General features: G+C 45.7%; 3 protein-coding genes across 6 annotated transcripts; 1 reads left to right on the plus strand and 2 right to left on the minus strand.

Annotated features, from left to right (window-relative positions):
• Positions 1–196: 196 nt before the first annotated feature.
• On the minus strand, positions 197–6590 carry znf592 (zinc finger protein 592). Its single transcript, XM_011606841.2, has 9 exons — positions 6420–6590; positions 3804–5992; positions 3484–3662; positions 3250–3423; positions 3003–3162; positions 2342–2590; positions 2116–2228; positions 1895–2030; positions 197–1824 (listed from the first exon to the last, which is right to left on the minus strand). Exons 2-9 carry the CDS (start codon positions 5970–5972, stop codon positions 1333–1335), a joined length of 3672 nt encoding a protein of 1223 aa, XP_011605143.2. The 5' UTR covers positions 5973–5992; positions 6420–6590; the 3' UTR covers positions 197–1332.
• Positions 6591–8145: 1555 nt separating this feature from the next.
• Positions 8146–13507, plus strand: slc28a1 (solute carrier family 28 member 1). 2 transcript variants are annotated; one of them, XM_029841901.1, is made up of 18 exons: positions 8146–8722; positions 8886–8962; positions 9053–9126; positions 9287–9378; positions 9457–9646; positions 9739–9880; positions 10074–10187; positions 10830–10904; positions 10980–11060; positions 11141–11221; positions 11307–11432; positions 11602–11732; positions 11824–11992; positions 12137–12334; positions 12410–12491; positions 12566–12664; positions 12740–12845; positions 13137–13507. In XM_029841901.1, exons 1-18 carry the CDS (start codon positions 8719–8721, stop codon positions 13255–13257), a joined length of 1962 nt encoding a protein of 653 aa, XP_029697761.1. In that variant the 5' UTR covers positions 8146–8718; the 3' UTR covers positions 13258–13507. The 2 variants fall into 2 exon arrangements, with proteins under 2 accessions (XP_029697761.1, XP_029697760.1); XM_029841900.1 differs by having other exon boundaries at positions 8147–8722; positions 8883–8962.
• Positions 13508–13512: 5 nt separating this feature from the next.
• On the minus strand, positions 13513–26795 carry alpk3a (alpha-kinase 3a). 3 transcript variants are annotated; one of them, XM_029841898.1, is made up of 16 exons: positions 26383–26795; positions 25830–26100; positions 25493–25525; positions 24982–25103; positions 24650–24767; positions 23240–24578; positions 19542–20453; positions 16814–19445; positions 16544–16691; positions 16057–16184; positions 15946–15981; positions 15584–15858; positions 15390–15478; positions 15075–15292; positions 14946–14994; positions 13513–14862 (listed from the first exon to the last, which is right to left on the minus strand). In XM_029841898.1, exons 2-16 carry the CDS (start codon positions 25967–25969, stop codon positions 14532–14534), a joined length of 6570 nt encoding a protein of 2189 aa, XP_029697758.1. In that variant the 5' UTR covers positions 25970–26100; positions 26383–26795; the 3' UTR covers positions 13513–14531. The 3 variants fall into 3 exon arrangements, with proteins under 3 accessions (XP_029697758.1, XP_029697757.1, XP_011605144.2); XM_029841897.1 differs by having other exon boundaries at positions 16814–20453; XM_011606842.2 differs by lacking the exon at positions 25493–25525 and having other exon boundaries at positions 16814–20453.
• Positions 26796–27407: the final 612 nt, after the last annotated feature.

The following is a 27407-nucleotide window of genomic DNA, read 5'->3' on the forward strand; positions in this document are numbered from 1 at the left end:
CTGTCTCCCCGGGGACAGCAGGATATATAGAGGATGATCTTAATAGGCAAATGAGACTGACGTCACCCACCAGCCTTCTGATTGGACGAAAGGTGCGTCCAGAGTCCCACTCTGACCTGCATTGACAGATAGATTGTGGCCATTTCCCCCCTCCTTTATCTCACACACTGCCAGCAACCACATCAAAAAACACAGGTTAGATTTGATTAAATGCACCAATTTATTTGTAAGGAGGAAACATTACAGCAAGGCACGTGGGCCACTGCATGCTGGACCGATGTAATGCTTCAGGAAATGCTGGGAGCCCGGGGTTCACTGGTAACTGTATGTACACAGAGCTCTGTCCTACAAGTGCTGAATGGAACGAGTATCAAAAGTACAAATCTTTGACGGGCATTACAAAACAAAAACAAGCACAGATCGTCGTCTGCAGCGTGGCTGTTTTTAAGAAATCAAGAGCTCAAGAAGTACTTAAATATAAAAGTTCATTCGCCAAGTCAATATGACCGCGTAGCCTTACCTCGATTCCCAGAAATAATTTATAAAATTGAATAATGTGGGACGATACACATTTGCTCGGTTTTGCATTGCACTGAGGTCACCTGCCACTCCTCCCATACTTTCATTATTGAACAATCACTGTCATAAACCACGGAGGTAGGAACGTCCATCAGCACGAAGCGGCATCTCCGACATGTTCTTAAAATGCTTCCCCACCTGCGCTGGCTCGTCCAAACCGACCGTACCCTGACATAACTGTGTATCCACCTCCCTGGAAGATACACTTCTGGTAATATGAGGTATTTTCAACACTGCTGCAGCATCCAATACCTCTGCACACTTATCCATAACACTCACTCCAAAATAATTAAAAAAAGGGCCACGTCTGACGCACACCTATGAAACGCACGTTTGAATAGTCAGGTTTAGCGTAGCCTAGCGTTCCGTAGGCTCCAATCGGCCAAATATCTTTGTTTACAGCGATGTTTATCGTTGTACTGCAGAGTAAATAAATCCTCTTCCCACCCAGGTGCCGTCACTGAAGGGAAAAATGATTAGAAGTGAAAACCCAACACAGAAAACTAACATTCCTGAGTCTCCTTTCGGGGTGGGAATGAGATGTCTACATGGCAAAATGAATATACTGTATTACAAACATGCAGGATAATATAAATAAAATCAACTAAAAAATACAGGTTAATTCGTCCTCTTATAAAAATACTGCTCTTAAGATGATTATCTACTTAAATATGCTGAACAACCGGAATAAATCGGGGACTGTAGCAACGCCGAACGCATCAACGAGTTGTTTTCAGGGGAAACGAACCGATCTTAGCGGTTTGCTGACGACGGAGGCGTTTCCCGCCAGAGAGGCGGCGCGGCGTCTGTCCGAGAGCTCCGATGTTCGCTGTTCTCCTTCCTGTCGGGCCGGTCGGGTTCATTCCGCTTCGGTAACGAGTCGTCCACCCGCTCCACCCCCGCGGGCGCGTCTGGCTGAGGCTCCCGCGGCGTCTCCCTGGCCGCCGCCATGGCGGCGCCCCTCTCCTCCTTGACCTCCTTGACCTTGTGCACGATGTGCAGGTGCCTGCTCAGAGACAGGGCGGACGTGAAGCACAGGCCACAGCGGAGGCACTGGGGGGTGCTTTCGTCGCTCTTGTGCTGCGGTATGTGCCGCTGGAACTGCGCACTGTCGCCCGTGACGAAGCCGCACTTGGAACAGCGGAGCTGAGCTTTGAGACGCTTCGCCGAGGGCGCGCCGAGGTTCGGGGTCGGGTCCCGCTCCTCCTCCCGAGGGGCGCCAGGAGGCCGTTCAGATACATGTCCCTAAAAAGGTCGGATGCGTTAAAATTGGTCGGCCGCGGCCGATAACTACTCACAACCGTAATCACCTTACCAAAGGCTTTTTTGCTTCCTGGTTGAAAGTTCTTGACATCTGCCCAACATCTGGATTTTTGATACCATGCATGAGCCTCACGTGGTTCTTCAACATCATGCTAGTAGCAAATGTTGTCTTGGTATCCGTGCAATACCTGAAGATTTCAACCAGCAAAGAGAGATGAGAGCAACTGCGCTGACACCCGGGCACGTAGTCGTGCACGTTATTGCGAAACCCACCAGCAGGTGTAGGTTTTTGCCTTCCCGTCATGCGCGGTGCGATTGTGTCGCCTCAGAACGTTCCTGGAGTTGAAGGACTGCTCACAGTGTCGACAGGGATATTTCTTCACCAGCTGGTGAAGAGAAGAAGAACAAGCGTCACAAAAGCTTCTCCCTCTCTGGAGCGAGCATCTGAAGAAAGGCTACAGGTTTGAGAGAACAGCCACGTTCCAGCGTGACCTTTGACCTTTGTGTGGGCCGTCCTCACGTGCGAAACATACGAGTCTCGTTCAGGGAACCACTGGAGACACACGCCGCACGTCCAGCCGCTGGACTTTGCGCGCGCCCTGCTGTCCTGCTCCGCCCTTCTCTTGGACCCGTCCACCTGTTTCATGGGGTCGTGGCTCTTCTTCTGGACTCTGTGGCGCCACTCCTTGCCGTTTTTCCGTACATTTCCGTTCTCGGCCTCTGCCGTCATGTTTCCTATATGAACGCTCTGCAGAATAGAGACATCGGAGGGAAGAAAAAAGACTTTATGGCTCTTTGGTTTGGGATCAGGATCAAACTCCTCCCTGCTACATTCACACCCTCCTCCCTGAAATATGCTACTTTTATAACTTTTATTGTTGATTTTGTCCTTTCACTGGTACAAGATGATCCAGTTTGTTCACTGTTTACAAAGCTGATGTGTACAAATGTCGTTCTGGGGAATCCAACATGATCAAAGTCTGTCAGCAGTTAAACTGGATTATATTTTACATCTGTCTTTTATGGTGATTAGAAAGCACAACATGGTAATTAAACCATGATAAACATGCTCAGAGCCACCAGTAAAAGGAGTGTTAATGCACAATGTTGCAGTTAATGTACTTATCTGTAGATGAAAAGGAGCTCTGGCGGGATTTTACCTTGAAATGCTGCATTAACAGGTGCTTTTGTGGAAATACTGAATTACATTCTGGACACTTGAAGACAGATGTGACGCGTTTGCTGGCGTTCTGGTGAAAATGCTCCAGCAGCAGCTGCTTCTTCTTGAAGACCGTCTCGCACGAACACTTAAAGATTATCCTGGTGGGATTGGGGGGGGGGGGATCATTGCACGGCATGTGAAAAATGTAAAACATCCGAACGAGCTCGGTTCGGCCGCTGACTTACTGCGGCGAGACTTTGCTCGTGTTGTGCTTTTTATTTAAATGCACTTCACAGCTGTCGGCGGTCTTAAAGGCGACGGGACACACGGAGCACTTGTAGAAGACTTCGCAGTGTTTCTCCTCGATGTGCATCTTCTGTCCCTGGAGGGTCTTGAAAACCATATCACAGTGAAGACACCTGAAAAAGAGGACACGCTGCCACTCCACTCACGCCGTTACCCCCCCCCCCCTGACTTACTTGTACCAGGCCTTCCGGGCGTAGTGCAGGCAGTTTTCCTTAACGTGCTTCTGGATGTCTGCGGAGCGGCTCAGGGCTCCGCACTCCGGACAGCAGTAAGGAGACTTGTGGGCGTGGATGCGCTCGTGAGCTCTGAAGCTGCACTTGTTGGGCAGCAGCATTGTGCACGTGTCGCACATCTGGTTCAGAAAAAAGGAAGGAGAAAGGAAGAGAGAAAGCTACACTAAAGATTTAAAATATCGTAAGAAAAAGACAGCGAAACAACCCTTTGAGCAAGCTGATCCAGCTGGAAACGCTGTCGAGATAAGAGAGCGACTCACTAGTCCCTCCACGTTTTCCGACGGTCTTTGGTAATGGCCGGCGAGCGCTTTGTAGTCAGGCACCTGCTTATTACACTCCAGGCAGCGCAGCCGGTGCCGGATGACGTTGTCCGGGTGCAGCGGCAGGACGGCCTGGACCCTTTGGGGAGGCGAAGGCGGGGCGGGAGAGTCCGTGGACGCGGGTTCGGCGTCCAGGGGCGCGAACATGTGCTCCTCGGGGATGGGCCGCATGTGCAGCTGCGTGCACTGCATCACCGCGCCGCCGCTCTTGTGCTCGCGCGCGTGTGCCAGCAGGGCGCACTTGTTGAAGAAGACTATCGTCTTGGCGCAGTGAGTGCACCCCACTTCGATGTGGACGCTCCTCCTGCCGTAATGATGCGCCAGGCTCCTCTCCACGCCGAAGGAGTCCCCGCACTCCAGGCAGCAGTAACCTCGGGCCGGGAGGCGGATGTCGCTCTCCGGGGGCGGGCTCAGGTTGGGCACGTACGTAGGTACGGGGTTGGCGTGGTTCAGCAGTCGGTTCAAGGTGGCCGACGCCGTGTTGGTGCAGGTGTGAGCTTGGCTGGTTTGGACCTGATGCACCAGGGGAACGGTGCTGTACACCGTGGAGGAGAGCGAGCGCTGGCCGGGCTGCGGCGGGGTGGTCCTCGCCGCTACGGAAGCGGCGACGCTGTGCGGGACCAGGTTGAGGCTAGCTAAATGCATCGCTTTGGGGAGGAAGCCCGCGTTGGTCGCACGCCCCCCTGGAGCCGACCCACGTTTGGGTTTCTGACGGTGATGCGGGCCCGGTTGTTTGACGGGGCCGGCAGAAGCTCGGAACGCCGCCCCGGAGAGCTTGGCTCCAAGCTTCCGCGGGTTCGCCTCCAATTTGCCGTGTAAAACTTTAGCCGCAGGTGTGGCCGCGGTACCTTTTGGCACCGCAGGACCGTCAACAGAAGCGCTCTGGGACTGGTAGGGAGACATGTTACAGTAGGAATCCTCGCTAATCATACTGGGAGCAGGAGAGGATTCATACGCGGAAGGAACTTCGTCCGTTTCGGAATCAGGCAGCACACTGGTGACTGTGCGTTTGATCTGTCCCGATGTGGTTTTTATGGTCTTGATCCTGACCCTGGGGATAGCAGGAGGTGACCCGGACATCAGGGCGGGGGAGGCTTTGCCACTGCTGTCGCTGCAGATGCTAACGGGGCTGTCCGACGGTTTCATCAACCGCTTCACAGCTTCACGTGGACTTCTGGGACTCCGTGGTGATATGGGCACGCTGGGACTTGCTTTCAAGCCTTCCGCTGGTTCTTTGAGATCTTTTCTTGCATTCAGGGCCACCAGAGCCTCCAGGCAGGAGGACAATTTAGACGTCTGAGGCTTTTGAGGGTAAGGGACGGGAGGCTCCGACGAGGATCCCGACTCAGATTTGATCTCATTTGGATTCTTTTTAGCACCTTGCTGTGGAATTGCACTGTGTGTTCTGGGAATTTGATCACTTTCATTACTGACAAGGATATTGGACATGTCCTCACGCCTACGACTTTCCTTTTTGCCCCCCTGGGATTCCTTGGGAATCTGAGAGTCCACAGTACGGTCATGAAGGATGCTGGGGTCCAGCTTTTGTGGATTGTCTGATACTGATGGTTCCACCAAAACCGACGCTTCGGGAAAACAAGGGCTCTCTTTTGGATGCATTTCATCTCTGTTACACAGAGTGTTTTCAGAGTCGGGGCTGGAAACAGGACTAAAATGAGAAAGTGACTGGGTAAATACTGGCGTTCCGTCAGGTTTGTGCTGAATAGGCGCCTTTCCGAGAAGCTCTCTTGAACTTTCACCATTCAAAGCAGAGATAAATGATTTGGAAAAGCTATCATTGGCTGGCTCTGCAGGGTCAATGGAAGAGTCTTGTCCCTTGAATCCATTATGCAAAGGTGACCCAAAGCCTTCCAAGAGGTCCTGACGGCTTGTGTTCTTCACAATAACACTTACAGTAGGGATATCAGTGGTTGAGACAGCTTGGCTACTCAATAGGCTGTCATCCAGACACATCCCCACATGCTTCAGCTGAATCTCTGTCTCCTCATGACTCCCCTGAATGGGCTCTTTGGCATCCAACCCCGTAGCATCAGGGATGTCAAATGCTGCCAAGAGATCATCAAAATCTGGGGTTTTCATGTCACCCATGGCCTCACAGGGTCATACACCTGCCAAATATATATAAAGAGGCAGGGGTTAGCGTATGTGCACTGCGGACAACATTAGGGACGTTTATTTATTTACTGAAAGTGACCAATAGGTAATGTCATCTCTCCAGATGTTAGCTTTAGCAAGCTAGCTTAACATTACCAGCAGCTTGTGTTACTTCGTGTCCGAAGCAAAATCGGTTTTAATACACATGCAGACGATTAAACGTTTTATATAGGCTAAAGCGCCTTCAGATGTTGGTCGTTGTAAACTCCAATGTATGTGCTGATAGTCTAACTATCACAGAAGGTAGCTAAAGACATGGTTAGCCAGCCAAGTAGATACAGTGTATCACGTAGCAGAGCCAGTTACCGTATTAGCCTAGCAACATGCTATTGGCAAATCATTCAGCTGACCAGGTGCTGACTATTGCAAATATGCACTCACCATTTGATCTGGTTATAGTTCACCCGCCTAATAAACAAGGTACAAAACCAGCCAACTGTGGGCGCGAATGCTGTGGCAGTTATTCTATGTTTAGCTTCATTGCTAAGCTAGCGTTAACTTCGTTTTCCTTTTCTGTGACGTGGGCGAGTCAAACCCTCCACTCTGTCTTCCAGACAAGAGGCGGACCCGTCGTGTTCTGCCTTTTTACCCATGCACGTTGTCTTCCACAATAGATCACAGGTCTTTAAGTCGAGTGTCACACTATAGTTAGCTTTAAATGGGGACCGATCTAAAGGTAAACCTTTGCAATTATGATTATAGTCTGACAACAATCATAATTACAGCCAGTACTCAGAATCTTAGCAGAATAAAATCAGTATTTTCTGTTTTTTTTTTGTTTTTTTTAAATGCTGTGTGCTCTTGAAGATCTGCATCAGTTTTTAGTTTCAGGTTTTTTTTAAATTATTAAAATCCTTCTTTATTAGTGATCTGCATGTAGTGGACACAAACTCTGTTGTTTGCCCTGTTCAGCAGCCTGTATAAGAATATATTGGTTTAATGTTTGTTTTCTATGCCGCCAGACCAGGGAGAACTTTCTGCCGGTCCATAAAAGCTTGGCTTCCCCCTGGGAGATAAATAAGGTCATAAATAATTGCTTCATTGGATTATCATTCACTAAAGCGAAATTCATACAATCATATTTTCCATCTCCTGGCCTGGCGAAAGGTTGTGACTCAACACATGAGGAGGCAGAATAAAAATGGACCAGTGGATTGTGATATGACCCATTTAGATGTTTCTATGTGAGAAGGCAATGGTTCTGAGAAACATCCACACCAGCAGGCCACTGTAACCTGGAACCTTTTGTTGTTTAACTCTGTAGGACAGTTGTGAGGGACACAAACATCCCTAAATAAGTCCCATAAATCAGGTGTATTAAAACTGTGACACCCATTCATGTTACCTGAGCCCTTCAGCTCTATGGCGTCGGACACGTTGGGATGAAGAAAACATCATTTTTATGCAGGTCTCGTTATATTAGTCCCAGAATAAATAATATTGACGACGGATGCGACACCATTCGGTTTCACGCCCTGCAAATTTTGTGTCTGGAATGCTCGTAAAGTTCTGGTCGCCGCGTCCGAACCTGCAGGCGTTCGAGTTAATGATGTACGTCAGGAGGACGCTGCTACATTTTAATGTTCAGCTACGGAAATCCGCTCATTAACCATCTGCAAAGGGTTTTCAGGGCGTGCAGAGCTCGCTGAAGAGCAACGGAACACAATCGTCCCCACACCTTCAAACGTGCCCGGTTGGCATTTCATCGCAGACCGCTTACAAAATTCCAAAATTCTCATATTTTTTCTTCTTGTGAGGACATTTTTCGTGGTTCTCACAACTACAGGAGGGCTCAGAAATGGTTTAAAGCTTGTTAGAACCCCGTAGGTTCAGATTCGGAGGTTAGTTGTGATGGTTAGAGTAAGGAGCTGGGTATAAAAGTCCCCACAAAGATAGAAATACTAATATGTTTTGCTGATGTGCATGCGCAAGCATGTGTACATGCATGTATGTGCCGCTTGTGATCTTTTTTATCTGTGTGGCAAGGTCAGACCTGCACAGCAGCAAGTTTTTACACGCAGTCATGGATTTACCGCCATAATGCCAAAGTATAAATGGCAGCACATAACATTTAATGATCCTGATAAGAGATCAACTGATGTTCCAGCTATCTCGTTGTGCAGAGGTGCTGAGGGTTGCTCAAGTATATCGTGACGCGGATCTTCATTCGTCCGTGCACTGTGCTGCGAAAAGGCCTTAAAATAGCAGGAATACACGTGGAAACATGACGGGGATTTCAATTATTAGACAACACTTACGCCCAGATGTTTATCGTGGTTGATGATTCACCCATTTTTGAGGAAGTTTCTTCAAAAATACCACCATTCCCTGCGTGGGGGGCGTTCATCCTCCTGTAAATAACAAAATTGCACCTGATCCACAGCATGTTCTCCCATCCCAGCTTTCTAGAATCCCCAAATCAGCCGAATTTCTCCTCTTATCACCTGTTGTCCGACTCCTTTGGCAGCCCTGACCAAAAGTGACGTCAACAAAAGGCCTCCTCGTCAGGACAATCAAACCATTTGTGACATTATTACACTTTTTCTCCTGGTGAACTCCCACAGGGCGATACGTAACCAGCCGGTTAACTAATGATAAGAGGCTGTAGAAAGGGCAGAGTGTGTTTTGCTGCGCTTGGATTTACAACAGCATTTGACAGCTGAGTTTGGGAGCAGCCAAAATGAGTAAGCTTTTAGCTCTTTGTTGCCTGAATTACCCCGTATGTGTTAATTTATTTACTGGCTGTTTACAGTTGCGTTCTGCTCTCTTCGCACCGTTGTTTGTTCACCTGACGGGCTGCTGCGTTGTTGTCAACCGCGCTTGTGTTTTGTCGTTTTATTCCAGCAGAGCAAAGTGGCGTCAGCCTCAAAAACGTCACCTATGCCGGGAAAAATGGTGCCATAAACGAGGGCTTTGAAATAGAGGTAGGCGTTGGGATTGGACACATTGCTTTAGGACAGAGGGAACTATTTTGTTGTTGTTGTTGTTTAAAATGAGTGCCTTTGCTTTCCCAGGAAGATGTTTTTTATCACAGCATTGTGGAAAATGAGCCTGAAACGGCCACAAACCGCCTGGGATCGTACTTGAGGTGGGATGGAAGTTCATTTGAGTATTAGAACCTCAGAATATTAACCCTCTATGATGTTTCATGCGTTAACAACGTATACACACACACATCTGCATATATTCATGGGTTTTGATGTTTCAAAGTGGGGTTTGTTTTACATTTAATTCCATTTTCTCATCAGGCAGGTCGCCAGACCGTTTAATGCCGCTGAGGACTTCATGAAGACCCATTCGTCTACCTTCAAATGCATATTGTTGGTGGTGTTTGGTTTAGGTAAAGCTAAAAAAAAGAACCTCTGTACTCTCAATGTTGCCGCATCCTCTCACGGATTGGGCCCGTCTCCTCCGCCAGGTTACGTGGCGTACTTCGTTGCGGCCTGCGTACTGGACTTTCAGAGGGCCACTGCTCTTGTGGTTCTGACGGTTTTGGCCGTGGTGGCCAAATCTTACGAGCTTTTGAAGGAGCACAAAGGAGAAAGCATCAGCCGGTGTTTCCGACCGGCCGTGAGATGCTTCAAGTCCAACCTGAAGTGGCTGAAATGGTGAGTTGGGTTTGTTTTTAAATGTATTTCCATCCCAGAGTCCAGTTCCCCGGCGCCATAACGACCCGCGGGCGTCTGGTGGGTCTCTGCAGGGTTTTCATCGTGGTTGTTCTTGTCCTCTTCGTGACCTGGCTCGTCTTAGACACCAGCAAGCGTCCCCAGCAGCTCATCTCGTTCGGAGGCGTCTGCGTGTTCATCCTGCTGCTGTTCCTTCTGTCGGTGCACAGGTCGGCGGTGAGTTTTGCCCTTTCGAAACAGGTGGGGAGTTGTTATCATGGCACATTATCTGTGGCTGGGATATCACTGCCCTTGTGCCCCTGTCATCTTCTCTATTATCATTGGACTTAGCGGCACTGCTTCCTTGTCATAGCGACTATTTGCTTATCAGTGTAATTCTGTGTTTGTTTGTTTCTGCTGTGTTTGGTAGGTGTCATGGAGGACTGTGTTTTGGGGTCTGGGGTTGCAGTTCTGTATCGGGATCTTTGTTATCAGGACACAACCTGGACTTGTAGCTTTTGAATGGCTTGGACATCAGGTCAAGGTATTTGGGACGAACCAACAAATGACTGAATGAACGAATGAGCGAACGAATGAATGAATGAATGCTTTATCTTATCCGTCCTCGACGCACTTTTAATTATTTGCCAATTTGGCAGCAGATAGAGTGGAATTGATCTTTAAACTCAGATGACTGTTAGCTTCCGCCCACTTTGGTTCTGTTACAGCTTTAATAAAGGATAATAAAGGAGCACCTTCTGTTACTCCAGCTGGACCTGAGCCTTGTCCATTTTAAGCCTTCAAAAACTCTCAGAAACCACATATTAGCATAAGCAAATGCTACTAAAAGGAGTGTAAGATCAAATGAACTGGTATTGATTACCTGACAGATTAATAACCAATCCAAATAGCCCCGTTTAACTGGAAGTACAGGCTGCAATGTTGCTTATCTGAAAAGCACAGCATGTTTTAACGTAGTCTTATCTCAGGAGCTACTTTTTTATGCTATTCCAGCTTATTCCTCAGCAATGACAGGGTTGGTTTAGTACAATGTGTGCACAAGCATGTGGCCTTTGAGTCACTTTTTAGCTGCAGCGTGACCTTCTGTCGCCTCAAAGTTGCAGTTTCGGTCCTGAGCTTGTGAATTAAAAACAAAGAAATGATCCTCTTTGTGCCTCACCAACAGGTGTTCCTCGACTATACCAAAGAAGGGTCATCCTTCGTGTTCGGGAACCTGATTGACAACATTTTTGCCTTTCAAGTAAGTTGATTCACCTTAAACCGCTTAAGATCGGCGCCACTGGACGCACGTGACGAGTGTTGCCTCCTTCCTCAGGCTCTGCCCATTGTGGTGTTCTTCAGCAGCATCATGTCGGTCCTTTACTTTTTGGGAATAATGCAGTGGCTCATTCTGAAGGTTGGAACGTGCGCCGCACAGCATCGCAGGCTCTCGTGACCCTCCCGGCGTGACGAAGGGCCGTGTGTTTTTGTGTGCAGATCTCTTGGCTGATGCAGATAACAATGGGAACCTCTCCCACAGAGACCTTGAGCGTAGCAGGCAATATATTTGTCGGGCAGGTACTTTGACGCCCGCCTGAGAGCGGTGTTGCTCAGAAACATCAGGTCTTTGCGCTCTTTAATTCTCTTTTTTTCCCCTCATCAGACTGAGGCCCCGCTACTGATTCGCCCGTATTTGAAGGACATGACCAAATCTGAGATTCACGCTGTGATGACCGGTGGTTTTGCCACCATTGCGGGCAGCGTCATGGGGGCGTTCATCTCATTTGGGGTGAGATGAAGCTGATGCAGAAGTCTATTTAAGATAATTGGTCCCATTAATTAATAATGGATCATGCCCAGGGTCATTGTTATGGGTTAGCGTTAGCTAGCCCGCTTAGCTAATGTTGTCTTAAAAAGAAAAATCACAAAATATTGGCTGATTTTGTTGTATTTTGCAGATCGATGCTTCTTCTCTGATCGCAGCGTCAGTGATGGCTGCTCCTTGTGCCTTGGCCATTTCTAAACTTTCCTACCCAGAGACAGAAGAGAGTCCCTTCAAGTCAAAAAAGAATGTTGAAGTGTCCTGCGGGTGTGTAAGCACGAGCATATCACCTATTTATTCGGTGACATTTCATATTTTCCCAATCCTGTGAATGCAGCTAGTATTTTAAACTCCTCAGAGATGAACAGAACATCCTGGAGGCTGCCAGTAGTGGAGCGTCCGCTTCTATAGCCCTTGTGGCTAACATTGCAGCCAATCTAATCGCCTTTCTCGCCATCCTTGGGTTCATTAATCAAGCTTTGAGCTGGATGGGAGATATGGTGGGGTACCCCTCGCTCACATTTCAGGTAACTTTTACCAATACCGCCATCATTTTATGGGACGTTTCATCTTAATCTTGCAACCAAATATCTTTTCTAAGTGCTGCCCAAGCTAATTGTCGAGGCTCAAGTTGATCTCAACCACGATTTAGCGTGCCTCTCTTTGTCCAGTTGATCTGCTCTTACGTGTTCATGCCGGTGGCCTTCCTGATGGGGATCCCCTATGAAGAAAGCTTCACCGTGGCTGAACTCATCGGCACAAAGCTCTTCCTCAACGAGTTCGTTGCATATCAGAAACTATCCATCCTGAAGACCAACAGGCTGAACGGGCTCGAGGAGCTCATCGGTGGCGAACGACAGTGGATATCAGTGTGTAGACCTTCACCTAAACCTGATCTTGCACGACACCGTGGACGAACTTTAACAATGTTTTTCTGATGGCAGATCAGATCAGAAACGATCACCACTTATGCTCTTTGTGGATTTGCTAACTTCAGCTCATTGGGCATCGTGATTGGAGGCCTGTGTGAGTATTTGTCTTATATTTAAACCATCTCTCAACAATCTGATGCAAATATCCTCTTCTTTTTCCTCTCAAAGCCTCTATATGTCCCTCCAGACGAGGAGATGTATCATCTCTGGTGCTGAGGGCCATGGTCACCGGCACGTGTGTGTCTCTCATCAACGCCTGCGTTGCTGGTAAACAGACTTTAAACCAAGAAGCGCAATTAGCTTTTATGGTGGCTAATTCACCGCTATCGCTTTGATCATCAGGAATCCTGTTTGTGCCTTCGCCGGACTGCGTGACGTTCTTCGAGACGTCCGCTTTTGATGCCGCAGACGCCACCGTGCAAAGTTGCTGCAACGACCTTTTCGAAAGGTGAGAGAGGCGGAATGTAACAAAATACACGGAATGAAAGTACACCTCTAAAGCTACTTGAGTATTGCCACTTTTAAAAAGTAAAAAAAAAAAAATTAAGACTGGGAGCTAACTAAAAAGACCTCAAAGGTTTTCATGAGAATTGAAGGAAAGATTCATGATTTAATAGTAATAGCCTCCACTCCAGGCAGAATTACAGTGCTTGTAAAACAATAAGAAGAAAACATCAATGACAAACTCTGAAATATGCAATGAATATGGGACCTAATCTTTTTACTGTTTTTGCTGCAGCACTATAAACAACGGGACCATCGTATTCGAAGGACTGTGGAGCACAGTAGCCAACGCCACCGTCTTCCTCTCAAGCTGTTGTCAGTGTTGTGGCCTCTCTGCTGCAGATGTTTGCACCTAGAATTCCCACCAGTCAGTATTTATTGTTGATGTGTCTCTTTATCTTTGTATATTTTTATCAGAGCTGGTGTAAAAATGTGAAACCGAGATGTGCCCACGTTCAGAATGAAAGTGAATTTCATGTATCATATTGTAAATTGATTCAGATAAGTTAAAAGCAAGAGTTGGAGGATAGATTCGGGCGGCGCTGTAGCCGTTTAAGATGAACCGCTGTTGTATTTAATTGGTAATAAAACTTTGTGAACCACGAATGATGTTTTATATTCATTTTATTTTTTTTAAAAAGTGGATTTGATGTGACATAAAGACTGCACAGATCATAAACGCTCATTTATTCCTTCTCATTCGCTTACATTCGCGCACATTTCGAAAATCTTCATAACGTTCCAACCATTGAGCGCTTTGACTCCACGTAAATGCAGATGTTTGTTTTCATGGTGTCATTGTTGGGAACCAAGATCTGCTCTGTGATGCAGTTCTAGCTGCTGATAACGGCCATGCAATTAAAACCAATGACTTGATATTCAAACATTCCCAATCTCGTTATAGCCCCTGACAAGAATCGGACAGGTTACCTTTACTCTATTCTTTATTCGAGTACAAGCTGTCTGTAAAAAAAGTTGAAGAAATAGAGCAGAAGAGGTCGAAGATTGGTCGTGTTTCCGCTAACACTTAAAAATCCTCAGAATCTGATTGGATGGGATGTGAAACCAAATCAAAATCCATGCGAGCGGCCTCAAACGGACGCGCTTTTATCTCGAAAAATTCCTCGTGCGGGCTGAGCTGAGTCTCTGGAGCTCACCTGTGAGCGGACGCACACCAACGGATAAAACAGTCAAAAAAGCTCTGCGCAGCCTCGACGGCGTTGCCAAATTATGCGCGGATGCTGTAAAGGGAAATGTGCACACACACACGTGTCTCAAGCTGCGTGAAGACGACCTGCAAGCAGCTCAGAAGTCAGACATATAAAAACATCAAAGCGTTACACCTCCCACCAGGATTGCACGTAGGCAACATTTCTTTTTCCTTTGACTAAACTCCACCGTCATTGAAACGGCAGCAAAATTTGCCGTAGAAAAGAATCGGCGTCCACAGACGTTACTGTCCTTCCAGTGGTTTGTCCATTCGTAGAGGCGACACAAATGGCTCAGCGTGGTTCTTGCTACAGACTTTCTCAGCAACAACAAAAAAGAAAGTCACCAAAACATTCCTTTATGTGTAACCACACTCTTTTGGGTCCTTGTTAACTTTGGTAAACTGAGGTATTTCCCCGCCCTACCTCATTTCCACACTTGTTTCTGTGAGCCTGGATTTGCCACCCGATTTATCGTCCTCTGTTTCCTGAACCTTCCTGGCTACCTTTGGGCTGGAATTAGCCTTCCTGCTCATCTGAGGGCTTTGTCCTTTACGCTGCATTTGCGGACTGCTTGAACCCAGCTTCCGGTTGAGCAGCGGGCTCCTGGAGCCCTTCGCCTTGGGCGGCTGCAGACTCTCCAGAGTCTTGAGCGGTATGAGCCCAAGAAGTCCGCAGTAGTAGTTGCACTGATGATGCGTTAGGAACTGCTCGAATACTTCAGGCGAGCCGCTCTCCGTTAGGCCCTGGTAACTAAAGGGAAAAAACACGTTTATTCTATTTAACGATTTAAAGAAATAAACATTAAAATGCACATAGAACTTATATATACAAACCCCTTTGACTTGGTCACAACTCTTATATTTGTAAGCTTGGTTTCAACACCTGCAAGACAGAAAGCAGGGTTCACGTCACCAGTCAGTCAGGCCTCTGCGTGATCATGTCAGCGTAGGACCGAGTCCCACCTTCCATCTGTGTGACCAGTAGATTGCCGTGTGTCCACTGGTGGATCCAGTGCTGGAAAGTGCTGCATTTCTGCTCCACCTCAGAGGCGGTTTGTGTAATTAGCTTGCCTTTGGGATCCATCGTGCAGTGTTTGAGGCACTGACCTTTGAGGTCAGCCTCCACAGTGGCATACGGAACAGAGTTTGCAGGCCGATAGATTAGATACTGAGGAATCACTCTGCAGGTATAAAAAGATAAAACACCCAAAAGTTGTCTCAATGAGAGGTATTTTCAGACATCTTCAAGCTAATCAAGTGTAAGAATGTTTCACTTACTCTAACAAAAAGCCAAAGTTCTCACTAACTCTGGCTTCCGCGGCAAAGATTTTACAGTATTCCCGAATCGTGTTTTGAACTTTGCATTCCTGGCAACATGAATCACAGATAAACGCTGAATATCATTTCCTGCAGCCACAATCACTGGAAATTTCACGAGAGGCGTTCAAGCCCGAGGGCCAATAAACACTGACTTGCTTGGTTATGGCTCCATTCCTCTCTGCGAGGCTGCACTCCGGTTTGGTCCCATAGGCGACTGGGTTTCCAACTTTGACAATGCAGGTACTTCCGGACTCAAAGATGGGGTCGAGACCGTAGATGACTCTCACTCTGCTGGCTTTGTGGGCGCAGCCGCTGCCGACGTGCAACGTCTCGGTCATGATGCGGCCGAAGTATTTTTCGCCCCAGCTGCCCCAGTCGGCAAGGCCTTTGGTAAACAGCAGCGGGGTCATCTCGATCTCCTCTCCCACTGAATGAAAACAAGACATTTGCCTGGTACGCTAATTGGCAACAGAGAATGTGGATGTTGTCACACAGGGTGAGGTGAGAAAGTTACCTTCCAATTCATCCTTTAGCAATATTTGAGACAGAACTGTAGGACAGAGAACAGCCAAGTTGGTGTCATAAAATGTCCTGTTCATATTTAAAGCCAGGTGTTATGTCTTACCATCCACGCTGAGCAGGAAATCAGTGGTGTCAGCACCATATTCATTACTGATTGAACAGCCATAAACACCACAGTCTTGGCTGGCTGCTAGAATGATTGCCAGGGCTGCTTGACTTTCATCTCCCCCACTTGTTCACACACACACACACACACACGCACGCACGCACGCACACGGTCACAAAGCGAGCAGGTAAATTCAACAACAAGCCACAGGGTGTCGCTGCAACATAGAAACAGAAGCTGGTCCTGACGGGAGCAGCCCGCTGAGGCACATTTATAGACTTTTAATACACCCTGGAGAAGGGAAAATATGGAATCAGTTTACAGCTCCTGTGTCCAGCCAGAGATTTCGCTGGCAGTGACACAGTCACATGTGCATGCTTCCGTCACAGCGGGGACATGGGAACGACAGCAGTCCAGCAAAAGAGAGATGTTGACCGTGAAACTGCGTAAGATGGTTGTGTTGTGGGTACTTTAGGGGATTTACCTTCTTCTCATCTCGAGTATTTCCTCTTCGTCTCTGAACCATTTGATGGTTGAGTCAAGGAGGACATTGAAAAACTGGCACCACAGCTTCAGGTGTCCCGAAGCATCTGGGAAAGGCTCTGCTCTGATCTTCCGGATGACCTGCGGAGCTGTTTGCACACACACACACACACACACACACACACGGTATGGTATTGACACCGCAACACCTAAAATCCAAGACCAATTTCACCCTACTCATCCAAATCGTCCTGAACGACCGATTCTTCACCTTTCAGAGGGTCCAGCTTCTTTTGAGTCTGTTTCTCCTCCTTCTTGGTGCCGTCTGGCTCATCCGTAGAAGGTTCGTCCATGAACTTTGGCACCGCCAGCATGTCCATCCTGCGACCTACCAGCGGAGACCGCCTCTCCATTGGTGGGGTACTTTGTCCCGTGGGACACTGTAATAGTGCTGCTCTGCGGGCCTGGCTCGGTGACATATAGGGGCTGTCTTTCCTGTCCTGTGTGCCTTCTCCGTCCTCTTTAGGCCTCGGCATGAAGATTTTACGGCGAGCTCCCGAGGCCAGCTCCTCGGGGGTGGCAGAACGTATGAGCGTCAGGCTGTCTCGCCGCTTCATCCGGGGGCTGCTCTCGCAGGAGAGGGGTAATGTCGGCGTAGAGCCTCCGCTCAAATCATCCTCCGGTTTGTCGCTCTGGTGGCCGCCAGAAATCTCGATGTCCAATTCTTGAACAGCTTTGGACATGAATTTGCGGAGACTGGACGGACTCAGAGACGGATGTGTCGGGGGTTTGGAGGCCAGTCGATCGACAGACGGGTGGTTCCTTTGGTAGTCTAGAACTGACACGAAATTCTCAATCTTGGCTTCTTTATGAGTTTTCTTCTCAGTGTTCTCAGGTAACACACCGTCATCTGCTGTTTTATTCAAAGATGACCCATCGCTACCAACATTTGGTGTGAAACCATCGCCCATCGCAGAGAGCGTGCTCTCTTTACTTCTCTTTTCTGTCGCTTCCTCATGGCTCTGCTTTCTAATTTGGGGTTTGTCACTCTTCTCGGTGGCGGCGTTGTCAACATTCTGCTTTGTTACCCTCATTGCGGTCACTGTAGATTCAGTTTCTGCTGAGTCATTTTGAGTGGACGGCTTCAGGGCGCACTCGCCATCATGAGACGTGACCGAGATCGGCGGCACCACAAACGCAGGCGCTGCTGGAGTTTCGATAATCTTCCGCCCATCTGAGCTGTGGCCGTCTAGAGAGAGTGCTTCATCCTGCTTGGGATCAATGCAGGAAACATTTATAACAGGGACAGTGGCCATCTGAGGGAGCCGTACGCTGCTGTTGTCTTGAGACAAATATTCCCCCGACGACTCCATTTTGTCACCTGATTGAGCAACATTCTCTCCTGCCGGTGGTTTACAGTCATCCTGCAAACGTCTTTGCCACAATAGAGAATTGGTCTTTTCCTGCTGCTGGGGCATTGCTGCTGACGCTGGGGTTGCATCACGCTGTTGCAAACCAGCAGACTCAGACTCTCGTTTCTTCATCGCCAACAGAGCGCCTTCTTTCAGCATAGGTTCCATTACCTCGATTTGGGGGGTTATAAAACCTTCACTTGGGTTTCTGTTTATCACTTTAAATGGCTTATTATCAATTACTGTAGAAGATTTATTATCAATCACCGTAGCTGGTTTAATGTCTATGAATGTAGCTGGTTTATTATCAATCACTTTAGCTGGTTTATTATCAATCACTGTGGCTGGTTTATTATCAATCACTGTAGTTGGTTTATTATCAATCACTGTGGCTGGTTTATTATCAATCACTGTGGCTGGTTTATTATCAATCACTGTAGTTGGTTTATTATCAATCACCGTAGCTGGTTTATTATCAATCACTGTAGTTGGTTTATTATTAACCACTTTAGCTGGTTCATTATCAATCACTGTGGCTGGTTTTTTATCAATCACTGTGGCTGGTTTATTATCAATCACTGTGGCTGGTTTATTATCAATCACTGTAGTTGGTTTATTATTAACCACTTTAGCTGGTTTATTGTCTATGAATGTAGCTGGTTTATTATCAATCACTGTAGCTGGTTTATTATCAATCACTGTGGCTGGTTTATTATTAATCATTTTAGCTGGTTTATTATTAATCACTGTAGCTGGTTTATTATCAATCACTGTAGCTGGTTTATTATCAATCACTGTGGCTGGTTTATTATTAATCACTGTAGCTGGTTTATTATCAATCACTGTAGCTGGTTTATTATCAATCACTGTGGCTGGTTTATTATTAATCATTTTAGCTGGTTTATTATTAATCACTGTAGCTGGTTTATTATCAATCACTGTGGCTGGTTTATTATTAATCACTGTAGCTGGTTTATTATCAATCACTGTAGCTGGTTTATTATCAATCACTGTGGCTGGTTTATTATTAATCATTTTAGCTGGTTTATTATTAATCACTGTAGCTGGTTTATTATCAATCAGTGTAGCTGGTTTATTATCAATCACTGTAGCTGGTTTATTATCAATCACTGTAGCTGGTTTATTATCAATCACTGTGGCTGGTTTATTATTAATCACTGTAGCTGGTTTATTATCAATCAGTGTAGCTGGTTTATTATCAATCACTGTAGCTGGTTTATTATCAATCACTGTAGCTGGTTTATTATTAATCATTTTAGCTGGTTTATTATCAGCAACATTAGCTGGTTTATTATCAACAACATTAGCTGGTTTATGATCAATCACTGTAGCTGGTTTATGATCAATCACTTTAGCTGGTTTATTATCAGCAACATTAGCTGGTTTATGATCAATCACTGTAGCTGGTTTATGATCAATCACTTTAGCTGGTTTATTATCAGCAACATTAGCTGGTTTATGATCAATCACCTTAGCTGGTTTATGATCAATCACTGTAGCTGGTTTATGATCAATCACTTTAGCTGGTTTATTATCAGCAACATTAGCTGGTTTATGATCAATCACCTTAGCTGCTTGCATGTGTATAATATCAATATCAGGAAGGTCTTCAGTGGAAGATATTTGAATCTTTGGAATTTTTCCTGCTGGCCAGAACCTTTGTACCTCTCTGCTCTCTTGCTGTGCAACCTTAAAATACTCCTCATCCCCCGACGTGCAACCCTCACCTTCAACAAGCTCCACCTCTGGCCTTTCTTGCTTTCTGCTTAACTTCACCTCTAATTCAGGCGCAAACACATCTGCCAGTTTACTTCTGTCTTTATGTCTTCCTAAATCCAAGATTGGACTCAATATCGAGTCCTCACTGCGGACCTCCGGCCTTTCCTCGTGGCCAGGAACGGTGCTTTCTTGTCTTTTACTCAGCTCATCCTTTTCTAAACTATCCGACGCTGCAGCCACTGGAGATCCTCTGGTCAGCTCATTGATCTTTGGGCTTAGTTTGGTCTCGACGTTTGCCGTTCCTGAACACAAACGCACCTGATTTTGTGCTTCAAATTCACATGACTCTATTCTCTCTTCTGCAGAAAAGGATAATTGAATAATCTCGTGTCTGTTTATATCCGATTGTGGCACGTCATTGAATTTCACTTCAGCTTTCTGGCCTCCACTGGAGGAGTTATCAGAATGGGCCACTTCAGGTTTGGGTCCTCTCCGCTTCTCATCAGCACCGCTTTCTTTTTCTTGCAAAATATCACCGTGCACCTCTGTGTTGTTGCTTTTGTGCTCGGACACAGAAATAACACTTTGAGGGAGAGTCCAGTAAGCTTCCACACTTGTGGGGGTGGATTTATCTTCAGAGCTCTTTTGGGTCTCTGACAGGACGTACTTATCTTCAGACTCATCGCTTGCCGCCTGGTTATTGAATTCTGATGAAATTTCCATGCAATCAGGTGCTCCGATGACCGAGATGGCGTCAGCCTGATCGAAAATAAACAAACAGCAAATGTTAGCGCGCAGTATTTTTAAGATTCTTATTTAGGCTAGTTTACAGCAGCAACCTTTGACACCGTGGCACTGACACATTTAGACAGACACAGATTTCTACCATCAATCAAATGACATGTGAAGCAACTCACAGCAACACTGACGTTAGCACGCAGCATTTCACCCTCCATAAAGGAAGAGAATCAGCTACTCACATCTGATAGAGCCCACAGTGAAATATATGCAGGGCAGCTGTTAGTATTCATATTAATGACTATTTTCCACTGCTTAGGTTTAACCCTTGTGTGGTGTTCAGGTCTGTGGGACCCGTTTTCACTTTTTATTAAAAGAAAAATGATCAAATTAATTAATTTTTCAAACTGAGACTTACTGACTTTGGCTCATTTTCTGTGAACAACATATATCACCTCTCATTTAGATGTGCACCTGAATGGGTTAAATTTCAAGTTCAAAGAAATAAAAGTCAGTAGTTTTGAAAAACCTTGCTTCTCTTGTAAATTGGTTTCCACTCATATCTTGATTTTAATTGATTTTCTTTATTATGTTTTAAATAATAAGTTATAAATGTGACCTAACAAAGGTAAAGGGCAAATATTGACCATATATATTGTTTATACTGCTTGTAATAAACATCTGTTTAGTATTTTAACATAAAAGTGTTGATTGTGGCGGCACGGTGGTGTGGTGGTTAGCACTGTTGCCTCACAGCAAGAAGGCCCCGGGTTCGATCCCCGGTTGGGATTGATTGGGGACTTTCTGTGTGGAGTTTGCATGTTCTCCCTGTGCCTGCGTGGGTTTTCTCCGGGTACTCCGGCTTCCTCCCACAGTCCAAAGACATGCATGATTGGGGATTAGGCTAATTGGAAACTCTAAATTGCCCATAGGTGTGAGTGTGAGAGTGAATTGTTGTGTGTCTATATGTGTTAGCCCTGCGATTGACTGGCATCCAGTCCAGGGCGTACCCTGCCTCCGCCCATTATGCTGGGATAGGCTCCAGTCCCCCCGCGACCCTCAGTGGAGGAACAAGCGGTAGAAAATGAGTGAGTGAGTGTTGATTGTGAGGCATTAAAAGCCACAAAATGCAACGGGTCCATCAGACCCACAAACGCTGGCTGAATAACAACAATATGAACATTACACAAGGGTTAATATCTGTTTTATTATCTGTCATCTAATTTGAGGAACTGCTTTACGTCAGGTCACATGTCAGGTAGCTGAAACCGAGTGTTTACACAGTCCAGGGTTCAGTAACCTTTTTAAATACCACAAACCCTTAACCAACTACACTTATCCTTGGAAGCGTGCTTGTTTCTGAAACAAAGCATGACCATACTTAATATTATTAACCTAAAGAGTTCATAGTTTCTGATTAAACATGAAAAGTGGAATTTTTTGCATCCCATCAAACAAAACTTTGATGGGATGCAAAAAACTATACAAAATTCAACTCTCAGAGCACGACGTTAAGACAGGACATCGGGCTCCATGCTTTCCTTGGGGATTCCCTTTCACTGTTTGCTGTTATTACATTTTTTATTAAGAGCGACACACGCTGCCACGTGACAACATTGACTAGAAAAAAAGAAGTGGCGGATTTCAATGGAAGGGAACCGGTGTCACGTTCAGTCTATAAATAAAACAGTGGTGATCGCAGCACCTCTGTGTGTGTACCGGCTTCACGCTCATGTGCAAAAGCATTGTTCATGTACATGATAGCACTTCCCCTTGTCAATAATAACTGGAACCTCACATTGGATCATCATAAGGAATGGTAAAATTATAGTTCTACTTTATAGCCTTAACAAACACACATGAGTTGGCTGTTCAAATAGAGCACTTCCCTTTTACTTCTTTCACATGGTTACTCTATATCATTGCACAATAAACAATAAATGGAGCCAGTGTGTGAGAGTATTCAAATGAACATAAAGTCTAAGTTCAACAGAGGCCATTTCCTGAGTACAAGCTGTCAGATTGATGATGTAATTTCACTCAATTTCTCAGCAATTGCAATACCTGCCCGATTATTTTTATAGGCCATTTAAAACCATCTGTTTACCACTTCAAGGGAGGAATGCTTTCCGTGTGACCAGGCCCTCCTGTCAAGCTGGAACCTGCCACTAAATTCGCCCTACTCCCACTCATCCAGACCCAGCAGCCGTTTGTCATGCAAAGCCCTGTTTGTAACCTGAGAACGGCATCCGGCATTCGTGTTTCGTCATGAGCTCTGACGCACTTGTGTCCCACACATCGCAACCAACTTCTGAACTATTCTCCATCCCTTCCTACAGTGCGAAGAACCAGCACACAACATCCCCCACCCCCACATGTTCTTAAACTGCCCGATTTATTCTTCTGGTTACCTTTTCCTCCCACATCAAAAGAGGCGTCTCATATGTAGATGGAATAAAGCCCATTCATGCATTAACAAGCCGATTCACCCTCCAGTTGTTTGCCACCAATGTTATCCTGTACACTAGATATAGCAGTGCAGCAACAGGTCAAAGCCCCGTTAACCTTCTGAGACTCTGCATCCTGAAGAGAGGACATTACATGGCTGCCTTTTAGTTATTAGAATAATTAATCCAATAGAGCTAGGGGGAAAAAAGCACAACAAACGAAAGCTCAGCTCTCATAGCTGACATGGTCGTGGTTTTGTCCGTGAAGCCGCTCATCTGGTCCTAGTCGCTCACACAAATGAAGTCTATATATAAAACTCTCAAGTGACAGCCAGCTGCTATGCAAGACATCACGCATACCTCAGTGAGGACTTGTCCAGTCAATGGCATTTCTTCACCTGGACTGCAGCTCTCGGGCACAGCAGATATCTCCATGGACTCTGCAGCATCATTCGGCATCTTGACACTTTGCCCTATGGAGCTTTCCATCGTCTCAAATTTCAATTTATTAGCAGGTGGCTGGTCAGCACATAGAACGCTGCCTTCGTGTCTGCTTCCTTGTCGCCGCAGTGACACATTTTGTGCTTGTAAAACTTCTTGAGGCTCTTTTGTTCTATCGATTTCCATGGGTAATCGGTCCCCTGAGATGGGCCTGCTCGCTTGGTTGGATTCCTGCTGCAGCTGAAATGATGGCGGCATTTCTGCATGAGAGGCTACTGAGTGACAGATTTTGTTTGTGCTGGGATCAGGAGAGTCCTTCTTACTTTTACCAAAGAGGAAATCCTTGACGGAGTGGAGCATAGAAGAGATGGAGGCCTGGATGTTGTGGTGCTCAAGATCTTTATGGGCCTTGCAGTGCTGTTTGCTTTCTGGGCTATGTTTAGCATGGAGATCTATTTGTGATGCCATCATCAGCTTTTCCATTTCTTTCCCCTTCTCTGTGGCTAGTTCCTCCTCTCTCCCTTTCTGTCTTTCACACTCCTCTCGCTGCCTTTCTCCTCCTTCCTCTCTCTCCGTTTTCACATCCTCTTTCTCTTTGTCCTCACTGTTGCTGGCATTTAGAGCCATTTCTGTAGAGCTGTCCCCCTCCGCTGAGCTCTGGTTCTCCTCTGAAGTCTGTGACTGAAGAGTCTCTGCCAGAAACTGCGCCAAACCGATTCCTCCATCGTAACAATTTTCGCCTCCGTTCCTCAGTTCCTGACTTTTGGCACTGACGTTGCTGCTGTCCACTTCAGCATCAACGCCATTGGAGATCTTCATTTTCTTTGTGGCCAAGGCTTTCTCAGAGAGAGCCTCGTCTTTGTCTGTCTCTTTGTCTTTGAATGGCATTTGGGCTGCTTCCATGACTTCTGGGCTAACTCCATTAATCTCTCCCGCTGCTCCTTGTTGTTCCACAGCTGCGGCCTCCTTGATCGCTGGCGATGGCGCCGGAGGTGGGACATGCCGCTTTCTCGGAGGGCGTTCGGGGCTGATCTGCTGCTTTGCTTTCTGGATGTTTTCTTTATCTACCGTCTTCTTGCTTTGTGCTTCTGTTTCATTCTTCTTCTTATTCTCTGCTTTCTGCTTCAGCTTGGAGAAGAACCTCTGGTGGATCTTGTACTCATTCATGTCACCGACCTCCAGAACTCCTGAGCAGGACACGATACCTTTGCTGTTGCTGGCTGAGACCTGGTAGATGGCTGCATCATCCAAAGTGCAGCTGGAAGCACAAAAGAATCTCAATGTCACAACCTAGACTGTTAAAATGTACAAATGAAAGGTCCTACATACTTGTAAATATGAAGCGTGTGGGTTTTGCCATTACGATGGATTTCGTATTTCGGGAGTCCGCAGTATCGATCCATTTCCCTGTCATCCTTATACCATTTTAGTTCTGGAGCTGGATAGCCTAAAAAGTAGCAAATTCTAATTAACTATTTGCAAATTGTCCAATGCATGGCATTAAACATCTTTTAAACAGCGAAATACAGTAAATGTTGTCATATGTTTTAGCCTGTTGGGTCTTACGTGTTTTCAGGAACAACTGTCATTGCATAGGTTAAAAAAAAAGCCCTAAAAAGTAACAATATGTCTGACATTAATGGAATAGCAGAATAAAATACCTGATACAACACAGGTGAACTTCACGTTACAATTTTCTGACACTGCTTTTGATTTCAAGGTCCTCTCAAAGGAAGGCTGAATGTCCTCAGTAAGCTGAGCCATAACGCTGCATAACGTACTCCTGGAAATAAACACCGGCGCGTTAGCGTCGCATTAGGGAGAAGAGAAGAGAATTTGTTGATTTTCACGCAGGAGACAGCTTTACACTTAAGTATCATTCCAGTGACCTCTTTACATTTGTGCACTACATTCCAGTTTAGGTTGATATTCAAGAAAAGGATGTTAAGGGAAATTTCTGGTAGTGACAAGAGTGTGAAAGAGTAACACAGAGAATTGTGAGATTTCAGGCCAAACCAATCCAGTACTAAAATCCACGTTTGTCGCTAAGGCTGAACAGGGGACAAACTCTACAGATTGCAGTTAAAATGTCTGTATGCTTCACTCTTTGGATAAACCAGTTGTTGTGGTTAACATGTTAGTTGGGAGGAATGTTTTTAAAGTATAGATTACCTCGATGGTCGGTAGTGAGAATACCTTGAATAGCTATTCGGAGAGGAGGCAAATGAATGGACGGCAAGGATTAATTCAAATATTTGATTATGGAACGCAGCGACATTAAATAACTTCCCTCCTCTTTGACAAAAAGGAACATTTTACTTACTGTTTCTATGTGTTTGCTAAATGTAATCTGCTGAAAAATACGCACGTGTTCTGACCGATTTTGGTATTCATTATTGCCCTTTATACACTATCATGCAGCATAAATATTCTACACATGTCTGCTACCCAAGAAGCAAAGATTCATGGGTAATCTGTGCATGCGTCACATTTAAACAAGGTCCTCTACCTGTTTTCGGGTCTAACATTTGAAAGGTAGGTATTGCGGCTTTCGGAGCGTCCATTGGAAGAGCTGCCCTCTTCTTCACTGAAGCTGCTTGTCCTCCCATTGCTGGAATACGTGCGAATCATTGGCCTCCTGGAAGTCATTTTCGACTGGCGTTATCCCCACCAACTGTTAAATCCAAGAGAAATGTACCGCCCGTAGTACTCTGTGGTTGCTTTGACAGTTTAGCAAAGATCAAGGCTAGGACTGAATGATGTCATCCATATAAAAGCTCCTGTAAAATGACACAAAAACAGCTTAGAAAGGTAGTGTAAATAAAGTAAACTTTTTCCAGAAAAGCTCTGGCTTGTTAGCTTTTACAAAGACAAAGCTTAGACATTGCCCGTCCTTTCTAACCAAGCAAAGCACTTACACAGAAGAAGGTTATAAATAGGATAGCTATCGGGTTGTGGAAGTGTTGTCAGTGGTCAAACACACACCTAAGACATGTTGGCCGCTTGAACTTGCGTTCAGATGTGGTCTGGTCATATTAATACTCGGTAAATTGTCGACTTACCATTAAGATGTTTTCAGCGTAGCTTTGGAGCCAGAGTCTGTGAGCAAAATCTCTGTAACTGCCTATCATAGACATGCATGTGTTCCCAGCCAGAGTCTATTTATAGCGGCCCTACAAATAGGTGCAAGAGGACATCAGATGTTCCGAAACTAGGATTTAGATGTAGAAAAGAAGTCCAAAAGTAAGTTATCTTCAAAGTCAGAAGTAGCTAGCTATCTTAAGTGGAGCAGTAATCTGGTGCTACATTATTAAATGCCGTACAAAAAATGGCTCGATTATTATTATTATTACAAATTAGTCAGTTCCTTTGGGCATTGGATGAACGTTGCAAAACAGGACATTGGAAAACATGTCACAGCAACCAATGAGTTCCCCTGTCTGCCTCAAGAGTAGGTGTAAGACCTCCCCACCACCCAACCTTGAATTACAACACATGACCAAAACACAGGCGCACATTTGTGACTCAAATTTCACATCAATTAGACAAAAACAAGCTCAGCTGACAAAATATTATACCCTTAAAACATTTAAATGTTTAAAGTACTTTCCATTACTTTAATGTGTTCTAGGAAGCTGCTGAACAACATGAGCCGAGTCTAATATTAACATCGGCAACCATAATGCCTTAATATGAAACGATTTCTAAGACGTGTGGAGCTGATATGCAAACAATAAAGACAAAGAAGGTTTTCTCTTTTTTTTAAGAAAAGAAAGGGCAGCTGTATTTATGTCCATTAAAAAAATGAATCCAATATATTTTCAATACTTAGATAATATGGGAAAATTACACAAAATGACGCGGTTATTACACAATAAACTCTAAACTTAAACACTTGTTTTATACTCCGCAGTTCCTCGTGTTAAGCAGCCAGCTTGAATCACAACATTACACATTTTATGAAAGCAGAAGTGACCTTATGGAGCCGCATTTTTTTAAGGGCTCATTACCGTAATGTCAGAAATAGATTCTAAATTCTGCCTGGTTCTTGACGGCAATTAACCTAAAATTGATCTGTTTAGTATTC

This window comes from Takifugu rubripes, chromosome 9 (genome assembly GCF_901000725.2).
Source record: "Takifugu rubripes chromosome 9, fTakRub1.2, whole genome shotgun sequence".
In the NCBI taxonomy this organism is placed as follows: domain Eukaryota; kingdom Metazoa; phylum Chordata; class Actinopteri; order Tetraodontiformes; family Tetraodontidae; genus Takifugu; species Takifugu rubripes.

Coding starts and splice junctions, on each gene's coding strand:
- znf592 (XM_011606841.2), bottom strand. CDS start 5,972: ATGGGTGACATGAAAACCCCAGATTTTGATGATCTCTTGGCAGCATTT. Junction 2,591..3,002: donor TGTTAATGCAGCATTTCAAG/GTAAAATCCCGC, acceptor TCTATTCTGCAG/AGCGTTCATATAGGAAACAT. Junction 2,229..2,341: donor TGAGGACGGCCCACACAAAG/GTCAAAGGTCAC, acceptor TCTCTTCACCAG/CTGGTGAAGAAATATCCCTG.
- slc28a1 (XM_029841900.1), top strand. Junction 10,188..10,829: donor GGCTTGGACATCAGGTCAAG/GTATTTGGGACG, acceptor CCTCACCAACAG/GTGTTCCTCGACTATACCAA. Junction 11,222..11,306: donor GCAATATATTTGTCGGGCAG/GTACTTTGACGC, acceptor TCCCCTCATCAG/ACTGAGGCCCCGCTACTGAT.
- alpk3a (XM_029841897.1), bottom strand. CDS start 25,969: ATGACTTCCAGGAGGCCAATGATTCGCACGTATTCCAGCAATGGGAGG. Junction 20,454..23,239: donor CTGGACAAGTCCTCACTGAG/GTATGCGTGATG, acceptor ATTTTCGATCAG/GCTGACGCCATCTCGGTCAT. Junction 15,982..16,056: donor TTTCCTGCTCAGCGTGGATG/GTAAGACATAAC, acceptor TCTGTCCTACAG/TTCTGTCTCAAATATTGCTA.